The sequence below is a fragment of the Corvus cornix genome, chromosome 21, assembly GCF_000738735.6.
Source record: "Corvus cornix cornix isolate S_Up_H32 chromosome 21, ASM73873v5, whole genome shotgun sequence".
Taxonomy (NCBI): Eukaryota; Metazoa; Chordata; class Aves; order Passeriformes; family Corvidae; genus Corvus; species Corvus cornix.
The window spans coordinates 1,137,005-1,157,986 of record NC_046350.1 but is presented as its reverse complement, the minus strand read 5'-3'; the positions used below and the strand labels follow the sequence as shown (position 1 = coordinate 1,157,986).

The window sequence follows — 20,982 nt, the reverse complement described above, 5'->3', positions numbered from 1 at the left end:
CTTTGTGCCAGGAGGGATTACCGACCTCCATGATGTCCCACTATTACTTGCATCTCTGTAAACACTTTTGGAATTGATCCTAAATGCAGATCAGCTGTCTTCCACAAAAGTGTAATTGAGCTTCAAAGCAAAATTCTGTAAAATGGGCCTATGAATTTGACAGAGTTTGCATGGCTGTGTAATCCACAGTTTCCAGGATGCCAGATCGCAGTTCTCTAGGACATTGTTGAGTTCTGTGAAATCCTGCTGTTGTGATTACATGCTAAGCAGGTTAGAATCCAGCAAATACTACAAGTATTGTTAGTTAACATGTACTTTACTGAATTTGCTGAAGTTTTTGGTTACACTGCAGAGAGGCTTGAGAGATTAAATCAGTGCAATGCTCCTTTTTTTTTTTTTGTAATTTTTATTTATGTTTTTAAGAAGTCTTTAGAACTCCTTGAACAGAACTAGGTCATATTGATCTGCATTGCATTCTCAGTCTCTTATCAGCTCTCCTTTCTGGGCTTGGCCAGATGGCTCACAATTACATGGCTCAAAATCCACTCACTGCACTCAGGCTGGGAAGACTTCAGTGCTTTCCAGTCTGTTTCAATTCCCTCAGATATTTAAAACTGCTACGAGTGCTCTCTCTGCTGGGTGTTTTACATACAGACTTCCTTTTATTAGGTGGTGTCTTCAGGGGGGAAACAAGCCCAAAGCCTCTGTAACTTCTTTGTTTCTATCTCCCTTGTTGTTGCACTCTGGGGATGAGTTATTCTCTGGTTAATGTCAAATTGGATTAAATTACTTTTAAACCACAAGTTAATGATGTATGTCTCCTTAAAGCTATTCCTATGGAAGAGTAGGTCCCCGGATAGTGAATCTAAAGCTCCTTAGAAATGAGCTTGTTTTCAGCTGTGATCTGTGGACTTCTAAGAAGTGCAAAACATGAAATAGCTCATCCAGCTAATCTAGAAAGCCTACTAATCCAAGGAAAATAATTTATTCAGCAACTCCACTTTGCCACTGCTAAGACTTTGGAGACCTATGCTGAAGACTCTTAAATGCGTTTAGAACTTACACCATCTTGTTTCAGTATTTAAAGTTATACATCCGTTAAAAAAAAAAAGTGGGGAGATGCCTTTACACAAGAGATGTGCTCACATTTGTTTTCTTCCTTTTAATATGTAATCTTGAAGTGTCTAATTGGGGCTGGGGGGAGCGCAATTCATCAACTTGTGTGAGAGCAGTGGTACTTGCTTGTTTCATAGAGAACTTCCAGTGGTCCAGTTCAGTGGTTTTCATGGTAAACATGGTTAGTTTTGTGCTTTAGAAAGGAGGGAAAAAAAAAAAAAAAGAGAGAGAAAACAGCACTGCCCAGGCTTTTCCAGACCCCTATTGTGCCATTCAGGTTCTGTTTTAGGCTTCAGAGCAAGGCTTTGGGTTATTTGTTGTATAAGAAAGTTTTGTTCCCACTGCCAGAAAACTGAAAGGGTCAGGTCACCTGCTAGAAAAAGATAGTGCATGCTGCCTCACCCAGTGCAGTGGTGTGTGTGTTTGAGTCGTTGATGTGCACCACGCCAGTGCTTCACTTCAGGAGGGAATTGGAGGTGCAGAGGGAATAAGCAGTGCTGTTGTAGATGCTCTTGGTTTGCAGTGCTGGTGTTCTCTGCAAGAGAAACTGTGTGGATAGGGCTGATAGCTCACTGCCAGAGTTGGAGCTGTGGCAGGAATAATGTGAGCTATGTGCAAGGTGTGTGTGCGCAGCTGGTGCTGTGTCAGCCCCAGTTTCTGACCTGAGCACTTGCCAGAGAACAGCAGCTTCTCTCCCAGTGCCAGTGTTGGGACTTGACTGTGTCCAAGGACAGGAAAGAAAGTGAAGGCTTGCAGCACACTCTGTGACCTGAGATGTTTTCTAGTACTGTGGCTTGCTTGGTGCTCTCTGGAGTAATGAGCTTTACAGAATAATACTAAACCCTTGTTTTTTCTTTTTGCGAAGGTGTATGTGAGCTTTTCTGGTAATAAACAACATTTGGATTTATAGAGAGTCATGGATTGGTGTGTTGCAGTGAGCACAGGGAATGCTTCAGAGCCGGGATTTTATCTCTGGTGCGCTTTCTGGTCTGAAGCAGATGTGTAACCTGCAAATTACAGGTAAACAAGGAAATGCAAATAATTGGGGAAGCAGGTAGAAGAGGGAGGTAGAACAGGAAGGGAGGATTACAGCATGGAGGAGTTCTGGTCTGCCCAGGGGAGAGCAGGGTGGAAAGCGTGCTTCTCTAAAGGGGTGACTGTAAGTGCTGTTATGTGAGAGGGATGGATGTTCCTCCACTTGTGCCAGCCCTGGGATGAGCAGGGACAGCTGGAGCGGGGGTTCCAGGGACTGGCTGGGCAGTGTAACAAATTTGAGTGGAAATTGGAAAAACATATGAGAAGTGGCTGGGAAACCCAGTGTGGAGATTTGTTTTGTACTTCATTTACTAACTCTGAGAGGAATTCCTGGAGGCAGCAGTTTACCTGTGCTGAATAGTGGCAGAGCTGAATGCTTTCAGCTTTGCCCAAACCAAAAGGCAGGTGGTAGAATTGTCTTGGCTATACTCGTGGGGCATACTGGTTACTGTGGCTGGGGTTAGCTGGAATGCACTTGGGTTGTTTGCTCGGCCTGAGTTTTGGTGTGTTTTCCTTTTGAAAATCTCCTTAATGAGTGGCTCATCCCTTTCCACCTTTGCTTTGAGCATGAGGACTTTCTTAATGTGGGCCTGAGCTGTGCTGTTCCACTGCCCGCTTTCTGTCTGGTTGCTTTTTTTTTTGTTCTGAAATGGGACTTTCTCTGGGATCAGTCAGTGCTGCCAGCATGGCAAGGCTGAACTGTGGAAGCACTTTGCAATATTGAATAATAGTACTTGGATGTAAACAGTTGAACTGGCCTGAACACAGAGGATGTCTTTTGAAACGTAAGTAATTGCTTTGTCCTCCTGAGTAAATACGTGTTTGCTTCAGGCCTGAATTGCAGAGCTTTTTGCTGTAGTAATGAAGGGCCTGTTGATAAATCTGCACAGTGCATCCTGCTGAATGTCCACTGTGAAACTGAGATCTGTATAAATCAATAGGTTCTATTGATATTGAAATTGGGCACCAAGTAGAGGACCGGTGGCAACACCTGATACTTACACACATCGTTCATTGTCTCTGTGTTTGCTGAAAGAAGATTTATAGATGAGGATGGCAGTGTAAGTGGCTTGTGTACCAGGTGCTGGCTCGTGGCCTGCTCTGAGAATCTTTGCTGCCATTTCCTAAAACTGCTTGTGATTTTTGTCCGGGTCTTGTGGGAATGGTGGTGACTAGTATTCCCCTACAAGTATTGTTCTTAGGAACTTTGAGGATGTTTATTATGAAGGTAGCTGTCTTTGTTGAAATCTTAGAGCATCCCTGCAGTATCTGAAGAAGAGCTGGGGGTGATATGTTTCTTTTGAGTCCCTAGTAATTTCCTTTCCTTGCAGGCATGACAGTGTGATATACAGTATCAAATCATGTTGCTGGCTGTGACTAAAGCCTCAAAAATTTGGATTTGCGCTGTACTTTATTCACATTACTGTAAGAAGTGAAATCCCCAGGAAGTGACCAAATGCACAGTTCAGGAGGGTTTGATTTGGGTTTTTTAATGCAGTTACCCAGACTTGAGAGCCGTGGCAGCATCCTTGCTTGGCTAAGGCTCTGCTGTTCCTGTGGTGGCAAATTTGCTGCTTGCAACACCCCCTGGTGCCTGTCAGGACTACAAAGACGTTGCAGCAAGTCTCTGTTGCTGTAAATAAAAGTACTTCGGATGTTATGATGCTGACAGTCAGTGAGAGCTTTGCAACTAATTTGCTGGGGTCAGGATTTCACACATCTGTGTGAAGGAATGACCAGAGGCCTGGTACTCCTCTAATTAAAGTAATACACGAATGAAGGACGGCCATGCAACATTGGAGGTAGCCAGCAAGTGTTTGGAGGAGATATTGGTGATACATACTGGTTTAGTTCACATACTAAAGTTTTTGCTGAGACAGTGTTGGAGTAGCTGGGTGCATCTGGATTACTGAAGAGTAATTCCCTTGGGATCTGAATGCCCTGCTGAGCTCTCAGTGCTGTTAACACTTCACAGTGGGGATAGAGGTGTGTGTTAACTAGCAACTTTAACCAGAAGATTGTAAAATGGTGCTTAGGCCTTAAAAAAGGCGGGGAAAGAAGAAACTAATCATATTTATTTCTGTCTGTACACCTTAATTTTTATTCCATAAACTAGCTTCAAAGCACTGCCAGAATGTCTCATGGTGAGCTGCTCTCCAGAGGGAGCTCTCGGGGAGGCAGGTGTGTTACTGAGCAGCTCTCAAGACCAGAGCTTACACTTCAAGCTTTCAGTGCATCTGGGGCTAGATGCTTCCATGCATTAAAAACCGAGTCTGGAAAAGCCCAAAGATGTTTTTGCCCACCTCTAGGTAATTAGGCAAAAATTCTTTAGCTTATGAATGTGAGCAGCTTTGTGTGTGTGGTGGAGAGAAAGGATATACCAGCTCATTTAGGAATGTCTTGTTTTCATATCTCAAATGTGCTGTTAGTGGTTTGGGCTTGAGTCAAAGGTGATGTGCATGGCTATCTAGTGAGTATGGGAAACATCTAAATACATGTATTTTTTTTTTTTTTTCTTCTAGGTTCTCTTTGGAGTTGATATTCTAGTAGATTTCAGCTATGCAGACGATCAAGTGTGTAGTAGTGGGTGATGGTGCTGTTGGTAAAACCTGTCTCTTAATTTCTTATACAACAAATAAATTCCCGTCGGAATACGTACCAACGGTAAGTGTGAGAATGGCTCATGTTCTTTGGGCATGATGGGGCAGGGTAGCATGAGTTCCCTTTTGAACTAACCTTGATGGCATGCATGCCCTAATACGTGTTCTTGCAGCCTGCTTTCCTCTTGGAGACTGACTAATACAGCATGGAAAAGTAACAATCAGTCTGATACCGTGCTGCTGCCTTCCTGGTAATGGTGGTCAGTTCACCTGCATCTGGTCAGTTCTTGCTGCTTGATTGCTCTGCAGAATCTGTGTTTTCTTTGTGGGTGGATTCTGTGCGTGAGATTAACAGTGTGAGCAACTGCAGACCAGTGGAGAGCAAGCAGTAGGAACACCTGTTGTCCTGGTTGTGCTCTCACTTCCTGCTACGCCTTTGTTTCTAGGGAAAGGCATGTTTCATGTTGCTGGAATAGTCAGTGACTACAGTTAACATTTTCTGAGGCTCATTTTTCTTTTGCAACTCCAAAAAGTTCTGGAAAGATCCAGAGATGTAGTGAACTATGGAGGGTGACTGGTCAACTTCAGCTAAGAACGAGGACTGTGTTTGGATGCAGTCACGTTCCTCTGTACTTCCAAATGTATGCCAGTTTATGTGTAGTCCTTGACTATGTTGAAGTAACCTTTTTGAGTTTCACAGGCTCCGTTTTCTGAAATACTGAATCCCTTGATTTATCTAAAGTTTTAGTTGAGAGCAGTTTGGCTGCCTGTGAGACATGTGCACAGTCTTCCTGTTAGAAAAGTGCTTTTCTGCTTAATATTGCATATGCAAGATCATATACTGCCACTGAGGTGCGTCAGTTTTTAGTGAGGTTGCTGCAAGAGACTTTGACAGCTGGATGCACTTTTTAGTAATTTTCTCTGTTGTGGATCTGAAAAGGCCATCTTCTACTAATACACGAGTTGAAGAGTTTACCTTGGTATCCCAAACAAATTTGGGTCTGGAAATGCATCACAGAGAACACCCGCCGGTGAAAGGGTTGGTAATATTCTCTGTGTTACAAAGTAACTCAGAAGACCAGATAGCTCCTCTGAGATGCTGGGTAGCTCTGCCCGATAGCTCTTCTGGAATAGGACTTTACAGAAATGTCCTTTCTTTGTGGGAAAGAAGTTGCAGTAAACATCATCACGTCTTTTGGAGGTATTGGCTTTGTATGCTATCAAAATTTTTTCAACTTACCAAATACAAGGTTTGTCCTGTGTAGGACAGACTTCCACAAAATAAAAATGTTTGTCTTTAGCTGTAGATCAGGAGCTAAAGATGAAAGGACTCCCAAACCTCATAGTGTTCAGGGTAAATGCAGTGGCCACAGTTGGGAACTTGTGGATTGTGCTGTAAGCATGGAGACCCGGGATCAGCCTCTCTCATGGGCTCTGTTATGGATTTGTACAGAAGTGGCATTTGAAACTGTTTCACCGTTCTTAAGTTTTTCAGTGGTGTCAAGTATCCTGATGTGATGCTTGTAGGGCTGTCACATCCTGTGCTGAACCTTTGGAAGGCTGCTTGTCCTATTTAAGCTATTGCTTGTAGTCAAGGCAAAATGAAATTGGTCAGTGAGTTCAGCACTGAGTGTTTCTATACTTATCCCTTAAGGGAGGTGATTAAGTTGAAAAATGTTATAATCTTAAAATATGTGTTTTGAAAGCCTTCAAGTTTGTCTGTTGTCCTGCACACAGTAGTAGTGGCCGTAAATCTCTGTTAGCAGGAATGTGGAAAACTTGCTAAAAAGTTAGTTGCCAGTGAAGTGTGTTCAAGGTCCTAAGGCTAAGGTGCTAAGGCTTCTTTATAGTGCCTTTTAAACCTGCCCCATGTTTCTGGCCTGTTACTTATCTGTGAACTTCATGGCTTGAGGAACTTGCTGTTCCGGACATATCAGAGGCCCATTCCTAAATCTGTGAATGACCTAGAGGCATATTTCAGACTCTGGAAACTGGTGTGTAACCTCTGATATTCCAGCTAATGCTTCTAGTAGTGAATGGACAGAGAAATAGAACCAATACTGCTGTGCTTGTGCAGTGGCCTGGCCACAGTATGGATGGAGAACATACCAGTTCAGACTGATAGATAGTTCTGTTCAGTTGGCTCTGTGTTTTGCAATCTTTTCTCTTTATGGAGGATATTTCCCAGTGGAAGATGGATTTCACAGTGGTGCTGCACATGGTTTGTTACCTGTGTGTTTTTGATCTTGTTGCCATTCTCAAAAATCAAGGCAGTGAGGGGCACATCTATGGAAAGGCACTGGCAGTGTTTGGGTTGTGACAGCTCAAGTGTGAGTCTTCTCCCATGAGAGCTCATGCCAGCTGCTGCCATGGGCTTTCTGGCATTAGCAGGAACTGAAACTTATTTGGGCTCTGGTTTTTAGCCTTTTTGGCACAACTGAGGATGAAATTGTCTGTGACATCTGCTATGAGACTGTAGTTGCCAGGTTTGTGTGAAGGCCAGCCTCGTAACCCTGGCCTCCTTAGGGCTCTACCCCAAACATTTCAGTAGTAGCTGTACCTTAACAAAAATATTGAAATTAAAAAATCCCATTTTGCGATAGGGAGCTTTAAAAATAAAAAAAGATGAAGAAGAAGACATGCTAATTGCCTTAAAAGGGCAGCTACAGGTGGTAGTGAGCAAAAACAGGGGGATATCATTGGGGGATTGAGCTGCTGACCGTCTTCTGACATCTGGAAGAGCAAATGCTCTGACCTTCATCATTCTGGTTCCTTGTTCTGTTCCTAGGAACAGAGGAGTCCTCATCCTGATCTGTCTTTTGGGGTCTTGAAGCAGTACAGGTGTGTTGAATGTGCCCTGTGAAATACTTTCCACCCTCCCTCAGCCTCAAGGTGTTATTTGGAGCTGGATACTTGCGTGTTCAGTTAAGGCAAACCCAGTGCAGCGTGTGATGGATTGGGCTGCAGGTAATGGGAACGAGTGGTGAGGTCTCTTGCAGTGCTTTAAAATCTTGAGTGTACTAATTCAAAATAGTGTGAGAAGTGGATTTCTGCTTCTGGATGATGCTGTGGGGATATGCAGTGTGCAGTGGCCGTAGTTGCTTTCTCAGTCATTGTGAGTAGTGAAAAGTTGAAAAAATTAGGGTAGTGTCAGTGTCTTTAACCAGGGCAGTCAGGTGGGAAGGAGATATCTGAACTCTGGGAAGTACAGCTTTGAAGTGCAGTCTCAGTGCTCTTACCTCAAATTTTGGTGGTTTTTTTCCCAATGACCTAAGCTCTTGCTATATTAACAAGAGGTGCGTGGGACTGCTTATTTTCCACATCCCTCCCTGCTTGCTTCCATGAAAAGCCTTTGAGGTGGCTGCTGGCCTCTTTCTTGTTGGGATTTACTTCAGCTGTGAGAACTGCTCAGGCTGCAGTTCTGTGAGGAAGCAGAACTTCCCCGTTATCCTTTGGAGATCCCGACTGGCCCCAAGTGACCATGCAGCAACTTGCAGGGACAGGTGGTGGGTTTTGGTTTTTTTGCAGTGGGAAGGATCTTTTGCCAAAGGTAGTTTCTGCAATACTGTCTTTTGTGGTTCTGAAGATAGCATGGTAATTGGAATGAAGGATGCTGACCTCAGACATAGCACTGCTGAGTGGCTGGGTGTTGGAGGTGAGCTTTTGCATAGGCCCTTGTGCTCACTTGTGCTCTAAACCAGTTAGTGGGTGAAACGGTGGGTAGTGCTGGCTTTGATCTGGGCAGTGGGTCTGTCCTGGAGGGCAGTGCTGTTGTGCCAGGTGATGTTGCAGAGGCAATAGTATTTGATATCTGGAGTCAGACTCTCCATTTAGATTGAATTTGACACAGGCTGATTTTTATCAAATGCTGCTTCCTTCAAAGATGGAGGATAAATCCCTTTTGAAAAGATGGACTCTATAATAGAGCTCCCTAGATATTTAGAAATACGGACTTCAGAGGATTTGGGTACTGTGAGATGCAGCCCCATCACTGTGTGCCCGAAGGGCGGGGCTGACATTACCCGTTCTGTCCTTGTGGAGATGTGTTTATTCTGTCACACTAAGGTTTGGAATTTCTGTGGCAGCGTGGGAAACCTCCTTGCAGTAACAGGCAAACACTGTTGTAGGTGTTTTGCTCAGTGGTTTTTACCATGTGTTATTCAGTGGTGTACATCATACGCCTTTGCTTTAGTATGTCATGGAAACAGCTGGAGTATCCCTATTCCATATGGAATTGTTCTGTTAATGGTATTAGTGGTAATAGCAGTGTAAGCTTGATGGTTCTGTTTTCCTGTAGAGGTGTCTCTTGTTCAAATCAGAGGTGCTCTGGCAAGATGGGTAAGCTGATGGTTTGAGAGATGGCCTATTCATGTCCCCTCTAAATGTGTGTCTCTTTTCTTGACAGGTTTTTGATAACTATGCTGTAACAGTGATGATTGGAGGAGAGCCTTACACCCTTGGCCTCTTCGATACTGCAGGTGAGAAACCAAGTGCTTACGTCATTGTACCTGACCAAGATTTACCTGAGGTGATGTTGAACATGGAGACATACAGTTGGGGGTTTTTTGGTGATATTTTTTTTTTTTTAATGGAAGGGGAAAATCTCTCTTGATTCTGTCAAGACAGAATGACTGATATTGGAATGTCTTAAATGTGTGTATGTCTCTGCATCCTTAATGTGGATGAAGTCACGGTGTGGATTTCATAAGCCCTCTCAGTGCGTGCTTTTAAAAATTAAAAATCTGCTGGCCTCTTGTTTAAGCTGCTTCTCAGTTTCAGGCTGGAGAAATGTGCAGTGATTAAACAGCTAAACATTGCTTTGCATGTGTGAACAGTTACCAAGAAAGGGTAGAAACTGGTTCAGCTGCTGGATACCCCGTCTCTACTGCATAATAATACTGAAGTGATGTGGCAGCAACTGGTATTGTAAACTCTTCTTCAAAAGAGCCCTTCTAGAGAGCTTAGTTCATAAGCTTTCATCTAAAATTGTCCTGATATAATTTAATCTGTTTCCAGCTGTATTCTTACACGCATCATTAGCGTCTAATTTAATTAATGAAACAATCTTAGGTTTCCAGTTAAACCCTATAGCTGTTGAAGAAACTTTCCTGTTTGCCCATCCAGGAGCCATTCTGACAGTCACACTTCACCACCTGAGCTGGGACTGAAGTCTGTAGTAGCAGCTCCAGTGACCTAGTGGGGCCTCGCTTGATGCTCAACGTGCACCACACTTTGCAGTCAGACAAGGTTTCCTTACTGCCTTGGTCCCAGGTTTCCCATAGATGTCTCAGATGTCTAGATCCTTAAAATTTAGTTGTGGTGCAAAACCAAAATAACAGCTTGAGCTAGCGCCTCTGGGAGGGGACCCTGAACAAAGCAAACTGTGGGCTTTTGTGTCCCTCACAGCGTGTGTTTGAAAGTCTGGGGGCTTCCAGCTGAATCCTTGGCTCCTGCTGTATCTCTGAACGTCCATCAGCTGGTGGTGCCACAGGTCCCTGGGCCCTTTTTTGTGCAGAGGGTCAGTGCCTGCTCACCCGGGGCTCCTGGACACCCAGAGCTCAACCTGCAGCTGGCACTGCAGCTGTACCCTGAGCTATCTGTACTGAATGTATTCTTCAGCATGGCTTCACTTTACCTCTCCATGTTCTCCTCCCAAATGGGATTTGTGTTCCCATTATTGTAAGCTTCCTAGTTCATGGATAAGGAGTTAGGTGGAGAAGAGAGACTCCTTCCTGACACGTTGTGTGGTGTGCTCTAGGGACTTGGTGGTCCTACAGCAGTTGTAGCATTGCATGGTCCCTGTGTGGGTGAAAGTTGTGTTGGGTCCTTCTCTGCCTGTTTTCATGATGAGGGTTCAGACCTCTGAGAAGTGGTGTGTGCGTAGTTACGCACATTCATGTACTATCAACATGAGCAGTGATCCAGCCTGTAATTCTGAGCAGTTACCAAATGACCTGAGTGCATGTAGGTGACTCTCTGCACTTGTGAATGTAAAGGCTTTCTTTCCAGAGCTGGACTTCTGAGGGGAAAGTATTTGTTCTTAATGGTTGCCTGCTTTTTGCTAAATAGCAGCCAATACAGGTGACAAAATTTGGCAATGAATGAAACCCCTATTTTTAGTTCTCAGGTTAAAACCCAAGTCTGTGTTTTGAGCTTGTACTTGGAAGACAGACTTTTTGGAATATTCTGTTAATTGCCACAGGATATTTTAGATTTAGATTAGATTAGGAAGAAATTGTTCCCTGTGGGGGTGGTGAGGCCCTGGCACAGGTTGCCCAGAAAAGCTGTGGCTGCCTCATCCCTGGAAGTGTCCGAAGCCAGGTTGGACGGGGCTTGGAGCAACCTGGGATAGTGGAAGGTGTCCCTGCCCATGGCCAGGGGTGGAATGAGATGAGCTTCAAGGTTCTTTCCACCCCAAACCATTCTGAGACTATCATTCTGGTCAGTGCTTACTCCTCTGTGTCCAGCCAAGCACAGTAGCTGAAGTAGGCTGTCTAGATTTCTGTTTTCAAACTGTAGGTCTTTTCTGTTGAGGTGTCCCAGGTGTTGTGTCGGCTCCTTCAAGATTCTTTGAGGTCTTTGTCTTGTATGATGAATGAGACAGCATTAGTTGGAATCTGAGACATTTTAACCGAGTGCTTCGGATTTGGTTGTCAGTGTATGCAGCAGCTTCAGTCCCAAATTTACTTTCTAAAAGCAGTACTGCTGAATTGGGCAGGAGGAGGTTTAAGAATGAGTTTAGACAGAGTCAGGCTGGTGGATCAGTGCTAATGGTGCCTTACAGAGACTGCTTGGCCACAGGGACTCAAAGGGAAGAGGCTGGCTTCTTCCAAAACACAGCCCATGCTGGGACTTTAGTGATGTTTTTGGAGAATACTGCTGAGTGGCCTGGTCAGTTGTGTACCAGCAACATTCTCCTCTTCTTGCCTGGAGACACTTCACTGACTGCTCACAGAATAAGTCAGAACATTCTTGTGAACAAAACTATTTTTTTTCTCCCCTTCAAAGAGCAAGGTTTTTTTTGCAGGGTAAGGAAATTTGATGGCATAATACCTGTAATGAATGGACTAGGTGCAGAGTCCTATATATAGGATCTCTCTCTCTCTCTCTCTCTCTCTCTCTCTATATATATAGAGTCCTATATATAGGATCTCTATATATATCCTCTATAACTGGATCCATGTTCTGCAGCCTCCCTTTATAATTGAGGAGGGTGTTAAGCAATCTGAGGGTGTTTGATCTCAAAATGTATTGGAGGCTTCCCAGCTTTCCTGTGACTTTCAGCAGCTCGCTGTTACATAGCAACTGAATGAATTCTGGATTTGAAACCTAGATTTTTGAAATGTTTGAGTTCACCATTCTTAAGCTTGGCTCTTTGCTTAAGAGTTAGGATTAATCACAGCAATGTTACCGTGATGAAATGTGCATTCTGGCTCCCTATAAAGGGCAGGATTTTGTTGTCTGGGTCTAATACAGTGTCAATTTCCTCCTCTCTAGGTCAGGAAGACTATGATAGATTACGACCTCTCAGCTATCCACAGACAGATGTATTTCTGGTCTGTTTTTCAGTGGTCTCTCCTTCTTCATTTGAAAATGTGAAAGAAAAGGTTGGTTGAACTCTGCCTGAAAAGGGAGCTGCTGAAGTATGTCAGGAGTTATCTTAGGTGGTTAGTAACAAATGCTGTTGTCTTGTCTGTCTTTAGTGGGTACCTGAAATTACTCACCACTGTCCAAAGACCCCTTTTCTGCTTGTTGGGACCCAGATTGATTTAAGAGATGATCCCTCAACAATTGAGAAACTTGCCAAGAACAAGCAGAAGCCCATAACTCCAGAGACTGCTGAAAAGCTGGCCCGGGACCTGAAGGCTGTAAAATATGTGGAATGCTCTGCGCTTACGCAGGTGAGGGTTGGTCTTTGACCATTTTTGCTTGCTTATACTCCATACTTTTTTCAGTTCCAGGGAAAAACAGCTCAATGTGGATGTGAAAGGGTGTAAACTCTGTTTCTGCTATTTACACTGTAGCTTTCTCTTTGTTGTGTTGTTCTAAGGCACAGGGAATTGGCAGTGGTACAAGGAAAATCAGCCTGTGTGGCTTAAGCCTAGTGTTGAGGGGTGATGGAGGAGGATGTGCTTACTGTGTTTGCGTCTGTGCTGGAGAAAAATAACTGTTGAAAACTCATTGAAAAATGAAAAAGGTACATTACAGACAATAATTGGGTTGGGATACAGAGTGCACCTCACTGCTGAAGCGAGCAGGCGAAGGAAAAAAAAAGCCTCTCGTAAAAGTTAATGCTGTTACTTGTAAGACCGGAAACCTTCGTAGTTGAGAGCTGCCTTCTCTTCCTGTGCAGCTGGTGGTGAGCTTGTTTCCTGTGTCCTTCCTTCAGATGGAAGTTCTGTTGAAACAGAAAATAACAGTTAAATAGTTCTTAAGACAGTTCTCACATCATGTTTATAACTTGTGAATGTGAGTGTAGAGCCAGCTAAAGTAGCTGATTTGAGGGCAAGAAATGCAATTATCTTTTCCCTTTCAGTTAGGAATACTGGAGTGGGAGCCATTTTCTGGCTAGCTGGTCTGTTGCCTTGGCTTTGGATGCTCTGGGAACTTAATCCTACTCTTGCAGAGTTCCTACTCTTGCAGAATTGACTACAACTCTTTTAACAACTTCCTTAATGCTGGTCTGTAAAGAATTTGTTCTTCCTGATGTGCATGAACCAGGGGTGCACAGTATCAAGCCCCTCACTCTTTCCAGTTATGTTGTGCATTCATCTCCTTGAGCACAAAACTTTATTGCCAAACTTCACAAAGCCTGAAGTTCTACTTATCTTGCCCCTTTTGCCCAGATTGCATGTTGACCATTTAAAATCCATTCAATTTAAAATTCTGAGGCTCTTTTTGTAACAAAGATTCGCCTGGATGTTTCCTGTGAAGGAAGTGGCTTTGCTGGAGTTGTGCAGGATGCTGGCACTGGAGGTGGTGTGGTGAGGCATGCTGCTGTTCATCCTGGGAATCCCTGATGAAAAGGTGGTCTTGGCCGTGCTTCCTAACTGCCCACAGGCAAGCTGAGGGTTATTTATGCTTGGGCTGTAATTTTCTTGGATCTGCTCAGCCCCAAAATACCTTTTTAGATGGTGTCTGGCACAGCCTGAATGCTGCTGCTAACTAGGCTGTAGAACCTGCTAGCTGGGTAAGTACCTGCAAGGGCCTTTGTCTTGTATTGCTCACTGAGACCTTTCCTCTGTAGCTTTGGACTTGCCTTGTATAGTCTGCTCAAATTGCATGGAATCACTTAGAATTACCAGAGCAAGAGTTGATATAACAAAAAAGTGGCAGTGTTTATCCATTCTTTCTATTTCCAGATAGACTAATCTGTATCTGTTGCAGTGAACGACTTTATGCACTTGGAAGCTCAGCCTGATTTTTTTCCAGAGCATTAGTGCTTGTATACCCACTGATAATTTTAGGAGTCAGTAGTGACCTGGGAGGAGGGTTCAGAAGCCTTCTCACTTGGACAACTAGTCGGTTTGCATCTGCTCCATTCTTCTCCCTTCATTTGTTGTTGACTCACAAAACACTTTTTTCCTGGGTCTGTCATCAGTAGCTGGTGAACAGCAGCGTAGCTGAACTGCGAAGGGTTGTGTGGAGCTCTTGCAGTGATCTCACTGGCAGCTTGCTGAACACAGAAGCCGGCTGCTTCCCTGGCCGGGAGGGTTGTTTTCCTACCTGCAAGGCAGTGCTATAGGAGCTGATTTCAGCTGAAGTGAGACTCAGCTGGGTATTCAGTCTCTCTTTGCCTTGGATGCTGTCTGTGCAGTTCACCTCAGCAGTCCAGGCTGTTTTTTTTCTTCCCAACTAGTTTACAAATGACTTTGGCAACCCACTAGTAAATAGTCATAGAATCATGGAGCTGGCATTATTTGTTTTTCTACTGTGTGAGTCATGAGAGGCTGAATTTCTGGGTTTTTTTCTGTAAAGACAGAGTATCTTCTCCCCCAGTTTGGATGAATGCTCTATTGGAGAGCCAGTTCTATCCCCTTTTCCTCAGGTTGTGGAATCCCTTTTTGTGATGAAGGCATTTTCAGTGTCCATCTCCAACCTTTCTCTACAAAACAGGGCCCAGTGTCACTGTGACAAGTAGGTCAGGCTTTGCTGTTAGGAAAGGGTGACTGACAGATTGCAACTACAGTGTTTGTTACTTCTGTTACTCTTGGGTGCAAGTGTATGAGTGGACTTTCTGAAGCCCAATCCTAGTACCTAGTACTAGGTACTAGGATTGGGCTTCAGAGAGTGCTGAATTTGGTTTCTTTTCCCTCCTGATGGTAGGTTGACAATTTTGACACAGATTTATAAAGTGCCTTAAGTTGTCCATAAACAGAGGGAGTAAAGGAAGCCTGATCTCAGCCTGTTCCCTGTGTAACACAAAAGTCGTGATTTTAACAGGCCTCTGTGCCTGTGGTATTGAACACAGCTCCTTTCCCTCATGTTGTTACTCTTGGTCATCCAGGCTATTAATCCTGGTCCATTTTCGCAATAATTTTGTCCCAGTCGTTTTTTTTTTTATCCTCTTCCCTTTTTGGCTAGGTCCTTCAAACCAAATCCCACATTCTGCACTCCTGAACAAATTTCTCCTTGGCAATAGGAAAATAAAAGAGGAGTCTCTGAATAGGAGGATTTAAGTAAAATTGGTTTTTTGACTCTTGTCCTGCCGGGGTTCTTCATCTGTCTAACAGTGCATAATTGATTTTATGCCACAGCATTATTCTCACAGAGAAGGGAAATCTAATTAGACTTCAGAGGCATTATTTATCTGAAGTTTTTTAGCTCTTTTGTGAGCCTGAGTTGCAACTCATTTAAAGAAAAAGAAAAACTGCTGGGGAGGATGTACAGAATGTGCAGAATGTACATTGTCGTTTCCTTAAATACTGTTCTTTCAAGTATAATCTTGCATGTGATGGCCTTAAATGCTTCCAGATGGCACTGCGTTAGAGGTCTCCTATGTATGTGCTTCGGTAAACAAGATTAAAGACCTTCTAAAAGGGATATATCCAGTATAACCTGTAAGGGAGAAACCAGTTACATTTGAGTGATCTTAAAAGAAGTCTAAATTTTGCACAGACTGCAGTTGTTTACAGGATGTAATTGAAGCTTTTCTGTTTGCCTTTAGCTGTCATAAACAGTTCTCCTGAGTTTTTGAAGGGTGCACTCATGACAGTAGATTTAGGCGAGTCCAGTTAGCCTAAACTGAGCCAGGTTTCACTTCCAGTGTGGTGTGTAACTTGGCAGAGTTGGGTGGGAGTGGTAACACCCTGCACTGTTCCTGTTGTGCTTACAGCAAATGCAGCGCATACTCCGTGCTCCGGTGTAACCCCTGCAGAGTCCTGCAGCTCTGTGACTGCTTGTCTGGTGTTGGATCCCAGTTGTTCCACTCCTAACGCTGTTCCCATCTTTCTGTGGTTACACTTGCTTTGGAAACTAAACTGAATAACTGAAATGCACCATTTCCATGCTGGCTCCCAGTGTCAGAGTAGCACTGGTAAGATATTGCATCACTTCTAAAGACAGAGAGTTAGTGACTGCCAGTGATGATGGCTTACCAGGGAGGTCCTGCTTCCATCCCAGATTGTGTGTTCCCAGCCATTTGGAGATCTTCAGTTATTCAGGGGCTGAATTCACAAAGCAGAGGAGTTGTTTGGAGCCTTTGCTCTGGACCAGCTGCCACCTGGAGAGTTGGGAGCAGTAGTCTGTGCATCCAAGGTGCTCACTTATCCGTGGGTGATGACAAAAGGTTTAACTGACCTTTTTGGTCCCTGTGGTGGGGCAAGCTGCTGTCTGCTTGATTTATTCCCCTGTAAACTCCCTCAATGTATGTACAGCAGTGGAGTGGAAACCGTCACCCTTTTTCTGCCCGCACCCCCATGTTCTTGCTATGTTTGTGCCTCTGCCCTTCTGAGTGTTGATTTTGTCTGACTTGGCCTGTCACATGTTCTGTCTGTCTGTCATTGACTTCTGGGTCATCTAAATGAGATTTCCTCTTGGGATCTACTTTGTTTTTTGCAAAGTAAATCTGTTTACTGCCTCTGTGAATTCAGCCTGCTCCTGAATGCTCTTTGTATCTGCTTGTTTTTCTCTAATCCTCTAACCTGGCTGCTGTTTTTTCTCCTCCCCTCTGTCTTGTAGAGAGGTCTGAAGAATGTGTTTGATGAGGCTATCCTAGCTGCCCTCGAGCCTCCGGAAACTCAGCCCAAAAGGAAGTGCTGTATATTCTAAACTTTCTTCTTCCCCTCTTGCTGCTGCTTCCTCTGTCCCACTACAGTAGAAACCTGGTTAAAAATGAATCAAACCACCTTGATTGAAAGCTGTTGTGCCTGCTTGCCATCTTAGAGCAACCTCTGTATTAGCTCTTGGACTGAAAACAGTACTTGAGATCTTTAGTAAAACATTGTGACTGTGGAACGTGAACTGGACTCGCTTAACTCCCTGCTGCTTGGGTTGCCAGGTGTGGCTAGCTTTATAATTCAGGCTGTTGGGGGAAAGGATTTGGTTACATCATTATTTAAAGAACAATCAAAAAAATAAGAGATGATGTTTGATCTTCCTGAATCCAACTGAAAGAAACAGTGTGAATGTTTTCAATTTCTACTTGTGACTCTTAACTGTATTTGCATGACAAAAGTACCTGAACTGGTGATCTGCAAATGATGCTGTAACGTGAAGGGTTTTCTGGTTCTCCTGTGTGCAGTGAGATGTTTTCTGTTGCTGTTGCTTTGGCTGTCTGTGCTATAGGTGGAGTATCTGTCAGTCTTTGGGGGGAAGGAAATATTGATGTACTTGCTACTGCTTTATGAACTGTTAAAATTCTTGCTTTCACTAACATGGTAGAGCTCTTCATTTCAATAATCAATCCTTAAAACCTGTTACTGTAAGATGTAAAGCTTCTGCTTACTATCGTGCTTCTGATTTTTATTGTTTTAAGGAAAAAACATCAATTGTAGCTTGTCTTTAAATTTTGAAATTAAAAATTGCGGTTGTTTGTATAAATGACTGATGAAGCTTTATTCAAGTTGCACATCCTGGCTCCCATTTAATCCTTAACAGAGTGTATGGTACCCCTCTGTACTCCTCCCAGTTTGACTTCTCTGCTACCATGGCAGCTTCTGGGCTCTGCCTGGCTACTTCTAACCCTGGGGTGTTTGGGGCTGGATGCCCAACCAGAGCATGTACTGGACCAGGTTATCATTGCATGCTTGCCTTGTTTCTCCTCCACTGACACACGGGTGTGTGTTGTCCCAGGTGTGCTCCAGGTTGAGCTCTTCCATCTGAATGCAGCACTTTCTACTTTGCCATTAGCATGTGAAATGTGTGAGTAGCCAGTTAATCATAAAAATTGCTTTAAGGAAATTACTTTGGTGCGTGTGTTTTGCTTCTTGTGAAGTACACTGCTCTGCTCTCAGAGGATAAGTTTTCTTGTTCTGAAAATGAGATGCTGTGCTCGGGAGCTGCTGACAGCAGTGGTATGGAGCCTTGCTGGGCAGGCAGGCTTTGGGGATGGCAAATCTCCATCTGTCCTTAGAGGGGTGTGGCTGCCACTTAGCTTTCTGGGGTTTTGTTTGTATGAAAACTCAAAAATGAGACTGCCCCTTTCTCTCTTTGCCCCTTTTCAGAAAGGCCTAAAGAATGTATTTGACGAAGCGATATTGGCTGCCCTGGAGCCCCCGGAGCCGAAGAAGACTCGCAGGTGTGTGCTGCTATGAACATCCCTCCACGGCCCTTTCTGCAAAGCTGGTGTTTGATGTCATACTAAAAGCAATGTTAAAATCAAACTTAAGATACAAATTTTAAAATTTGTTTTTGCAATAATGACAAATGCCCTGCACTCCCATCTCCCCCACACGATCCCTGTGTGAGATGAGAATGTTAGTGTTTATTCCCCAGTGCCCCCTCAATTCAGTTAAACTAGTTAATTTTGAGTAATTATGTATTATCAGAAAACACTGATCATTACTAGTTTTTTGTTTATTGTTTCTAATTTTTTTTTGTTTAACATCAAGGCATGCTCAATGACTTTTTCTGTAACAGACTAATTTTAGGCTGTTTTACTGAAGCCTTGCCCCTTATGCCAGTGTGGCAAAACTTGGTTCTGGTTTCTAGATCTTGTAGGGCTGTTCTGCAGCCAGCCAGCCAGCAGCCTGGGTATGAGCAGACTTTAGTCAGGAAAATAAAATGTCCCAAGCTGGTGCTCCTCTAAGAAGGATTGTAGAAAACACATCTTCTCTGAAGTTGCCTTGTATCTTTTTCCCCTGGCTTTTTTACTGTGCAGGTCATAAATTTATATCCCATCCTCTAAGTTATGAAGCCTTAGGAATAGGAGAATGATTTTCTCTGGATGCACCATCAGACTTGAAACTAACTTGCCAGTCTCTTCCTTAATCTTTGCCATCATAAGCTTCTGGCTCATGTTGAAGAAATAACTGCGCCTTTGAAAACATGCCTAGCTGGGTCAGTTGGCTTTTAACGAATCTACCTTCTGCCAATCCTTAATTATTAGAGAAACGCTTACAATTACCAGCACATACACTGCTATTGGACACCCTGAAGGGACCTGGGATATGCTGCAATGGGTTTTGGAGCTGGCTCTGATGGTGCATCTCTTGCGGGATGGCTTGGCATCCTTCAGGGAGGGGTGGAAAGATAGGCCTGTGTCAGTTGAAAGGAATTGCAGGGAGGGGCTTCTGGTGTTTGGTGTGGCACCATATTGGGACCAGTTGAGGGAACCCCTTTTTCTGCATTTTGCTCGTGAGTAACCTTGAACCTATAAGAGGGGCTCCAACCCCTGAGGATCATGTGCAGGGTCTCTACATAGACCAACTGCAGTATTGTAAGGATTTTACCAAAAATATATTTGGTTTGCAAATTCAATTTTTTTTAAGACTTAGGGAATCTTCTCCATCTTCCAAAATTTCAATTTCTTGTAGACTCATTAGTGTTGAACCAATGCTTTTTCATGTCTAAGTTCTTTGTATATGCATTCTTTTCAGATGTATTAAACATAAAGTATCTTCACAAGCCTGCCTGAGGGTAGTTATTTCCTGAGTGTGAAGCACTTGTAAATATTGGCTTTATCCCTTGTGAGCCCCACTCTCCTCCTTGCAAGCTAGCTCGGGTCTTTCCTTAATGTTTAATCCTTGTCAGTCTGCTTCTGGCCGCAGTCCAGTCAAAATTGCTCTAATCTTTGATGCAACATCTTCCCTGTCAGACCCCTATGAAGAGAGGGTTTGTTAGTTTTTAATGAAAGAAATACTCAGTGTGCATGCTCCCAAATAGTAAAAGCTGGCTTTTGGGGCTTATTGGGCTCCTGCACCTCTTCTGTCAAGCGGTTTCCTGTTGCTCCCCCCTCATGGGTGGATAGCAGAAAGCCTAAAGGGACAAATGACATCTACCTATCCCAGAACTGCATACACTTTATCACACCATGATAAAGTTCATGCTCCAGAAGAATAGTGAAGTCTTACACTGTTGATAATAACTTGCATTTATTAAAATTCATTAGAAGGAGCCTCACTTTTCTTTTAAGAAGCTGATTTTTGGGTACTCTAATCCCAAATCTTAGCGTAAAATGTGTGGTTTTCCACTTTTCATAGTGATTAGTGCTGCTGTTCAACTTTGCAATTCAGTTTTAATTGCTGCCTTCTGTGGGGAGGTTTGGCTGGAACTCTGGGCTTCCTGGAGAAGGTTCAGCTGGTACGTCTTGGTGGCTGTTCTTACAGCTTCTGCACCTTGTGACAGCTAATCCTAATTCCTATGTCTAAATATCAGCAAGACCAAGGGATTGCCTGCAGGAAACTGCCTTTGGAGTGGAGGGAGAACCCTTTATGACTTCTTCAGGGTTATCCTGTCAAGCCTTTTCTGTCTTGGATATGTCCTTAAGTGGTCCCTCTGCATACATCTTCATGGCAGTGATCTGTGCCAGTCCTCAAGGCATCACTTTTGGCTAAGCAATAAAGTCTGTTCTGTTAAATCAGGGCCACAAGGTTAAACTTGGCTCTGGAGGGAATCCAGGAGGCACTACATGATGAAAACGTACTTTTCAAGGAGTGATGCTGTTTCCTTCCTCTTAGTGTTGCATTAGCTTTGCAGAGGCCTGATAGCTTCCTGGATCTGCTAGGACATAGCTATCCCAGGCCTGCGACTGGTTAAACAAGCTCAAACAGCTCTTGAGCTATTTCACGCT

At 43.7% G+C, this 20,982-nt stretch overlaps 1 protein-coding gene across 3 annotated transcripts in view; it reads left to right on the top strand.

Moving 5' to 3' along the window:
- The window catches only part of CDC42 (cell division cycle 42), a 28,031-nt gene extending 8,211 nt beyond the window's left edge, over positions 1-19,820 (top strand). For 2 of the 3 annotated variants that reach the window (XM_039563777.1, XM_010412461.3), the window contains exons 2-6: positions 4,674-4,815; positions 9,157-9,229; positions 12,249-12,358; positions 12,455-12,652; positions 18,416-19,820. In XM_039563777.1, coding sequence (XP_039419711.1) covers positions 4,711-4,815; positions 9,157-9,229; positions 12,249-12,358; positions 12,455-12,652; positions 18,416-18,505 — 576 coding nt within the window. In that variant the 5' untranslated portion in view covers positions 4,674-4,710 and the 3' untranslated portion in view covers positions 18,506-19,820. Of the gene's footprint in view, positions 1-4,673; positions 4,816-9,156; positions 9,230-12,248; positions 12,359-12,454; positions 12,653-16,931; positions 18,156-18,415 lie in introns of those variants that run through there. The other variant, XM_039563778.1, reaches the window with a different exon arrangement.
- Positions 19,821-20,982: the final 1,162 nt, after the last annotated feature.